This window comes from Lathyrus oleraceus, chromosome 2, assembly GCF_024323335.1.
Source record: "Lathyrus oleraceus cultivar Zhongwan6 chromosome 2, CAAS_Psat_ZW6_1.0, whole genome shotgun sequence".
Classification (NCBI taxonomy): domain Eukaryota; kingdom Viridiplantae; phylum Streptophyta; class Magnoliopsida; order Fabales; family Fabaceae; genus Lathyrus; species Lathyrus oleraceus.
In genome coordinates, this window is record NC_066580.1 from 164,871,967 (window position 1) to 164,881,132 (window position 9,166).

The window sequence follows — 9,166 nt, forward strand, 5'->3', positions numbered from 1 at the left end:
TCATTCGTATCATACCCAAAAATATTCTAAACAAGGATAGAAATGCTCCACTCTCATCATTCTTCGTTACTTAAGGCTCATGGCATACAACTTGAATCAGAATTAACAAGTTGTTGATAGAAGATCTCGATTGTTGATCCTGATGATACAATGCTACTTGTTATGGGAGAAGACTTGACAATCGTTTGATTCGAATTGTGCTAAAGTCTATGAATAATGGTGAATACGATGAGCAACTGGGTTATATGTCCCGTATCCAAAGATATTCAGAATGAGTTAATGGAGTTGTCCACTCTTATTCATTCTCTATTTCTTAAGCCTCATGCCACATAATCTAAATTATGATTGACAAGTGTTGATTCATTTGTTGTGCTTGAGAAGTAGTCCATTTTGTCAGCTATTCTTGATTGGTATTGATTTTGAAGTCTTAATCTTGGATTTGAATCTTAAGATCTTGAGCTTTTGAGATTCAGCACATCCTGTGAAGTCATGGTTCCTTGATAATTTTGATGATTACAACATCTCTCAACAATTCTCATGTGAAAAGATCAAAAAGCTGTCAAAGACTTGAAGTGAATTGAAGTGGAGTAAAGATTCAAGTGAAGTATATCATTTCAAAGGATCAAGTATCATCATTGGTATATCTAAAACTTTCACTAATATGATATACAAGTGTTCAAATATTTATTCCATGATATCTTGGTCCATATAGAAAATTAGGATGTATTGCATTTCATTTTTCACATTCTGCCAAATTCTATTTTTCAAAACTGAGCTTCAGTAACCGGTTACCCACCGAGCAGTAACCGGTTACCACTGTTGTTTTTCAAATATTTTTTGGATGTTGGAAGCAAGTAACCGGTTACCCACCGAGCAGTAACTAACCGGTTACCGCTGACGAATTTTGGCAAATTGGTGCATTTCTTCATTCAAATGTTTTCTTTGCATTCCTTTGAATCATGGCATCCTTTCATTCATCATACTCTTTCAAAAAAGGTGTTTGTAGCAATATATAAACATAATTATTCATTTTTTATGACCACCTCCTTTCTTGCAAACACTTTCAATTAAAATCACTCTTATAAAAACTCAGTTTTTTTATCAAGTGTCCAAAAAACTTTCTTAAAGTATTCTTTGCATTAAACCTTCATATGCCTTGCTAAGAATACATATCATTTGGTTTGAACACTTGTATACTACATTGAGTGATTGATATCCAAAGGGGAAGATTAATCCAAGTGATTAATATTCAAGATTCATCATCAACTTTTTAATTAAGTTCAGATCTTTGTATCATACCTTGTTATCCAGGATTGTTGGAAACAAGTGAAGTGTTGAAGAGGATTGTTCTTCATACACTTGATTACCTATAGGTTAGATAGTAAGCATCACCATTGGTGTGAGTAGGCTGTACAATAATTCTAACTATAGTGAAATCTCTTTCGAGTCGAAAGAGGAGTGGAGTACCTTCGGAGTGTGAAGGGAACCACTATAATTTCCGGTGTCCTTTTACTTTCCGCAATTTATTTTTCAGCACTTAAACGAAAAATAACCAAGAACCGAAAACAAGATCGAAATTTTTTTTACCACCTAATTCACCCCCCCTCTTAGGCGCATTTACAACTTACAATTGGTATCAGAGCAAGTTATAGGTAACTTGTTCTTAAAGATTCAGATGGCTTCCGCAAACAATGATCGTGTATTTAAAGATGGTGGTAGTAGTAACAAGCCTCCTTTGTTTTCCGGTCAATACTTCGACTTTTGGAAAATACGTATGAAGGCACATTTAGAAGCACAAGGAAGTGACATATGGGAGGCGGTTCAAAATGGTTCTTTTGTTCCTACAACGGTTGTCAACGGTGCTAGTTCAACAAAGCCACAAGGATCATGGGATGATGATGATAAGAAAAGGGTTCTCTATGATAAAAAGGCGATTAATATTTTACAAAGTGCACTTGAAATGGATGAATTCTCCCGCGTCTCAACATGTACAACGACAAAGGAAATATGGGATACTCTTGTAGAAACTCACAAAGGAACGACCGAAGTCAAGAGATCTAGATTGAACATGTTAAGTCAAGAGTACGAGTTATTCCGAATGCAACCGGGAGAATCAATCCTCGACTTGCAAAAAAGATTTGTGCATTTGACAAATCACTTGAAAGCACTTGGTAAGACACTAACTAATGATGAACTTAATCTTAAAGTGCTTAGGTCTTTGACAAGAGAATGGCAACCCAAAGTGACGGCGATTTCCGAAAAGAAAAGTTTATCAACAATGACATCTGCTACTTTATTCGGAAAGCTTCAAGAATATGAGACGAAACTTGGACTATTGGAGAAACATGAGGTCCAAGAGAAGAAATCCAAGAGCATTGCCTTAAAAGTTGATTCCAAAATTGTGAAGAAAGAAGACAATCCCGAAGAGGACGAAAACTTTATGCTTCTTGTAAAAAGACTAGGAAAATATTTTGGTGCAACAAATAATATTGGAAACTCTAGTTACACAAGAAGAAAGAAGTTCTCAAAGAACAAAGAAAGAGAAACATCAACATCCAATGAAGACATTACATGCTATGAATGTGGAAAACAAGGCCACATCAAACCAGAATGTCCCAAACTCGCAAAGAATCGTGACAACAAAGGAAGGAAGGATTACAATAAGAAGGCCTACATTGCTTGGGATGACAATGAAATAAGTTCTTCATCGGATTCCGATAGTGATCAAAACGCAAATCTAGCATTGATGGCATCACATCATTCCGACGATGAAGGCGATGAGGTTAGTAGTAACTTTTCAATTTTTGATAATGACGCTGAAGGAGCAATTGATGAACTTTTAAGTGAATGCAAAATTCTATACAAAACCATTTCATCTCAAAAGAATCAAATATCAACTTTGGAAGAAAATATTGAGAAAATGAAAAATAATCTGAAAGATGAAAAGGAAGAATTAATCAAGAATTTTACATGCACTAAATGTGAGTCACTTGCTTTTCAAATAGTTCAATTGAAGAGAGTTATTGAAAGATATGAAAAAGATCAAATCGGATTGGAACATGTTCTTAGTAGTCAAAGATACTCAAATGATAAAAGTGGTTTAGGCTATTCAAATTTTGCTAAACAAACTTCTAACAAGACCATTTTTGTAAAAGCTAAAGAACAAATTCCTTTAGATAAAAGTAACAAGCCTAAGGTGGTTCATCAATATAATAATAGGAAAAGGAACAAATCTTATTATAAAAAGAAATCTTATCCCCCTAGATATAAAAGCAACTTTGAGCCTACATGTTTCTATTGTGGTATTAAAGGTCATACTCCTAATGCATGTTATGTTAGAAACTTTAGTGTTGCTCAAGGCCATTATGTATAGGTTTAGAAAGGAACTAACTTTGAAGGATCCAAAGCAATTTGGGTACCTAATAAAACTTAACTCTGTTTTGTAGGTATGCTTGAAGACCTCCTCAAATCAATGGTATCTCGATAGTGGGTGTTCAAGCATGACGGGTGACTTAAACAAATTTTCACATCTAACGCTTAAGGCCAAAGGATATGTTACTTATGGTGACAACAACAAAGGAAGAATCCTTGGCGTAGGAATCATTGGTTCACCGCCTTCAACAACTATAGAAGATGTCCTATTTGTAGAAGGTCTTAAGCATAGTCTCCTTAGCATTAGCCAAGTGTGTAACCGAGGTTTCAAAGTCAACTTCACTAAAGATGAATGTTTGATTGAAAATGAAGTTACTCATGAAGTTATGCTAAAAGGTAAAAGAGTTAATAATATATTTCAAATCTCTTTAGATAACTTATCTTTGAATGTTAGGTGTCTCTTGGCAAACAATAATGAATCATGGTTATGGCACAAGAGGTTTGCTCATATTCATAATGGAGCACTTGAATAAATTGATCAAGCATGACTTAGTCATTGGATTGCCGAAGATCAAATTCATCAAAGATGGGTTGTGTGGTGCTTGTCAAAAAAGGAAAGCAAACTAAGTCAACTTTCATTTCCAAGAATGTGGTGTCCATAACTAGGCCACTACAATTGTTGCACATGGATCTCTTTGGTCCATCGAGAACAAAAAGCTTCGGAGGTAACGTTTATGCATTCTATGTCGAAAGTATGACGTTTTTCGATTTTTCTACAATGTATATTATTTTTCATGATATGTGTTTTTGACTAAAAGTTGCCTTAATATGTGCTTAAACATGTCTAAGTGATAATCTATGAAAATTCCTTACCATATTTGTTGTATCAAGTTTCTGTTTTTGCACTTTTGGCTTGAGTAACCGGTTACCTACCGAGCAGTAACCGGTTACCACTGTTGTTTTTCAAATATTTTTTGGACGTTGGAAGCAAGTAACCGGTTATCCACCGAGCAGTAACCGGTTACCGCTGACGAATTTTGGCAAATTGGTGCATTTCTTCATTCAAATGTTTTCTTTGCATTCCTTTGAATCATGACATCCTTTCATTCATCACACTCTTTCAAAAAAGGTGTTTGTAGCAATATATAAACATCATTATTCATTTTTTATGACCACCTCCTTTCTTGCAAACACTTTCAATTAAAATCACTCTTATAAAAACTCAGTTTTTTTTATCAAGTGTCCAAAAAACTTAAAGTATTCTTTGCATTAAACCTTCATATGCCTTGCTAAGAATACATATCATTTGGTTTGAACACTTGTATACTACATTGAGTGATTGATATCCAAAGGGGAAGATTAATCCAAGTGATTAATATTCAAGATTCATCATCAACTTTTTAATTAAGTTCAGATCTTTGTATCATACCTTGTTGTTCAGGATTGTTGGAAACAAGTGAAGCGTTGAAGAGGATTGTTCTTCATACACTTGATTACCTATAGGTTAGATAGTAAGCATCACCATTGGTGTGAGTAGGCTGTACAATAATTCTAACTATAGTGAAATCTCTTTCGAGTCGAAAGGGGAGTGGAGTACCTTCGGAGTGTGAAGGGAACCACTATAATTTCCGGTGTCCTTTTACTTTCCGCAATTTATTTTTCAGCACTTAAACCAAAAATAACCAAGAACCGGAAACAAGGTCGAAATTTTTTTTTACCACCTAATTCACCCCCCTCTTAGGCGCATTTACAACTTACACATCCAATACAGCTTGAGCACAATGGACTTGCCATATCAAGTGATCAAGGGTCTTTTGATCACTTGAATATGCTTGGGGATTTAAGCACGATGCAAAGGATTTGGTTGACCAAAATGACATTTGATCAACACTAATCAATAGGATTTAAGGAAATCAACTAGGTTATGTACAACCACATAATGAATTAATCCGCTAATTAAATCAAATATTTCTAAGGAAAACCTTAAACTAACATGCTAAAAAAATCAAGATTTTCCTATCTATGGGGGAAATGGTCATATGCATAAATTGATTAAATGGACTTAACAAGAATCAAGATTATTTATAATTAATTAACCAATTAATTAATAAAAAATAATACGTGAATATATGATGAAAATCAAATTAGGCTAAGTCTAATAACTAAAACCTAAAATTTCTAAATGATATCAATTAATGGATTAATTAAAAAATATATCTATTAATCATAATTAATCAATTAAATTACATATAACTAATTAAACAATTAACCTCATTAATCACAACTAAAGAGTTAACCTATTAAGCAAAATTAATTATATTAATCCTAATTAACTAACCTAAAGATTAACAAATTAAACAACAATTAAATGATTAATTAATCATGATTAATAATAAAAACAATGAAAGAAAACAAAGAAATATAAGCCCCCAAAACCAGGGCGCAGAATCAATTATGGCTTGGGCCTGAAAGACAGGCCCAATTGTGAAATTCACTCAGATGGAGGGGTGTAAGGCTCAAGAACCAGGGTGCATAGGCCAATTCGTTTGGGCCTAAAGTCCAAACCTACTCCAAACTACCAAGGAGCTGAAACCAAAAGGGAAAAAGAAAACAGCCTGGACAAAGGGAAACAATATTTATGTATTCATTTAAAGTGAAAAAATAATATTTGAACACTCATTAAATCGAATTTTCATTATTTTAAATTCATAACAAAAAGTACATGTAAATCTCATTTTCATTAATTGTGTAAGGCTACTAATATTTATTAAATTTGTAAAAAAGAAGTTGAAATTAAATCAAATAATCTGTGACATTATGCATACACATAGAAACTTACAACCCAATCAATTTCCCCTATTTTCCAATAAAATTTTATCTGATCTAAAGATAAATTTACTTGTGATTCGATTTAGTTTTGGATGATTGATTAAAAAATTCAATTCAATCTGATTCAATCCTATGCAATATAATTTGAATTGATTTTTAAATATTTAAATTATAAACTATATTTTTTATTAAGATGATAAAAACACTAATAAATAATAGATTTGATATATTAAAATTAATATTACAAAAATGAGAATGATCGATGATGATTGAAACAAATGAAATAATAAAAATAAATAGATTAAATTATATTATATTAAACAAAATAAATATAATTGAATAATAAATTAATACAATATATTATATTAATAAAAAATAAATAAATATAAAAATAATTTGGTTCGGTTTGAATCGGTTTTGAAAGTCAATCCAAAATTCGATCCCGATTGATTTTTACAAAGTGACATTTAAACAAATTCAATAATATTCAGTTGATCAATATTTGAATTGGTTTAGATTTGAACACTCTTAATATAAATATTAAACTTAATTTGAGTTTATTTCACCATTAACTATTTCATCACAACAAAATAAAGGATTTTTATTCAAATCTCAACAGTACGTTAGAGTTTATAAAACGGCGCGCGGCCACACGATGCACCCTCGCACACTGGACCACACTTTATGAAAACTCCTATTCGCCAAATAAGCTGTTAAAGGAAAGGACCACGATAATTAAACAGCACATTGAAAACGCATGAGGAACATGCATGTTTTTTGTTTAATATTGTTGAAGTGATAAAAAGTATTAACATTGGACAATGGACTTGTAATGTGAAAGAATTGTGGAGAGACATTGTTGTGGAGGTAATTGGTGAGTACTATACCATCATGCTTAACAAAGTTCGTCCCGCCGAAGAATTTACTCGAACAAGGGTCATTTGAACCAACTGATAATGTTCATATTGATGCTAATCATGGTAATGCGTCTGATAGGCCAAAGGAAAATGGTGATTCTTCAAACTTGTTGGATACAGATCAAAACTGTGGTGGGACTAGCATCATTCCTTTGGTGGACTTTGAGAAGCAAGTTATTTTACATCAAGAGCTTGAATCAGATAAGAATGGAAAACGGAGACGTTCTAAGTCCGTAAATTGGCAATCTCTGAGATGCATGCATGCTATACCTTAAATAAAAAAAATTCCTGAATGGACTTATTCAGATCATGTTGATGGTGATGCTCTATTGCTGAGTGTGTTCCAATTGCTTCAAGAAGAGCTTGAATTACAAACTATCGTACTCCGTAACGAGTACCCGTATTGAGTAGTAATGCACGGCAGACTGCAGGCCTTTGGCGTGTATCTTTTTGAAGGATGGTAGGTCATTGTTAGATTGCATGAGGGAAGTAATGCATGATCATAGGTCCAGGGAAACCAAAGAGTAACCATGCAGTAATCTGTTTGAATGTGAAAATGACAACATTTGCTCTGTTTGTAACTATGGAGGTGAACTTATTTTATGTGAAAATGGCATTATATTTAACCAAATGTCAGACATTCTTATCCTTCAAATCATGTTCATAACATTTTATTAGGATTCTTTGCATTTTATGTTTGTATCATACTCACAAACCATGCATAAGGCATCCTGAGTTGAACCTGAGACAGACCTGCATAGATTCTAACATATCTATCACTGCATAAATTCATAGATATGTTAGAATTTATAACTTTTTTTAGTGCAAAGTTTGTAGTCTTATGTTTATCCTGCATGATTGAGTTGATGTGCAAAAAGTGAACCTCGAAGCCTTAGTTTTTATCGGTATTTGTTTCATTTAAAATGTCTGGATCATGTTTCATTCACTAAAGGATTTGTTCACAGGTATACATTGTCAATGATCATGATATTTTATCTCTAGTTATGCTAAATTTAATTAAGAGATTAAAACATATATTAAATCTAGTTTTAAAGATAAATGTTTGAGCTAAATAATTTCTAGTCCAAATTTCGTGTGTACTGCTGGTGCTGTGTTTAGATCATATTTTGTGTTTTACTCATTTAATAAACTTTATTCTTGCACACTAAAAAAGAAAATTCAATTATATGATGTTTATCTCAAGTTTTAATTCATCTTTCTTTCATGCTTAAATTAGTGATCACTATGAATTTCATGAGCTAAATTTTCAACTTGACTTTTTGTTAGTATTTCGGCACTAACTTGTGCTACACAATTCATTCTTTAGTCTTTCAATCTTTCTAAATTATAGCACCCTCAGCACCTTTAAAACGCCCCAAAATCTCCTTTTCCTTTTAAATAAAAAAAAACTCAAATATCCCTATTGATTCTTTATCAAACTTATCAATTTTAATTACTTTCTCGCCTAAATAATTGAATCTTCATCATGGAAGTTTAGTTGATTTATTTCTTAAAAAAAAAATTGAAGTGTGAATTTCTTATATTAATATTTTAATTTTTCTTATTGTATTCTATATTATAGTAATATACTTGTGGAACTCCTAAATAAGAGTGAACATACGGGTTTCCGCCTCGTGAAGCATTGTCTGGGCATGACCTTTACCAGACATGAGCGGACTTGCCTTAAGTGAAGACATGTACAATTTTGTTATTTAGTCACCAGCCACACGAATGAACTCATACCATGACTCTCTACAAAATACGCAGTCAACGGTCTCCCATAATCAAGGAGAAATGGTTATCACTTGTTATGGTTTCCTAAACTTTAGGCACATAGTCTCTATAAATACCTCAATCCTAGGGATTGGGAACACATATCATTATACCTCCAACATACATGCATAAAAGACAGATCTTCTCACCTCACGTGTGCTTGCTCTCTCCATAGCCAAAACCACCACCAAGTAGAGTCATTCACCACTGTGAGTAAGTTCTAAACACCATTAACTACAAAGGTCTCTAGTTATCCTCTACCAGCATAGGGATAC

General features: G+C 32.8%; 1 protein-coding gene across 1 annotated transcript; it reads left to right on the top strand.

Moving 5' to 3' along the window:
• Positions 1–1,675: 1,675 nt before the first annotated feature.
• LOC127122424 (uncharacterized) lies at positions 1,676–3,373 on the top strand. Its single transcript, XM_051052763.1, has one exon. The coding sequence runs from the start codon at positions 1,676–1,678 to the stop codon at positions 3,371–3,373; it is 1,698 nt and encodes a 565-aa protein (XP_050908720.1).
• Positions 3,374–9,166: the final 5,793 nt, after the last annotated feature.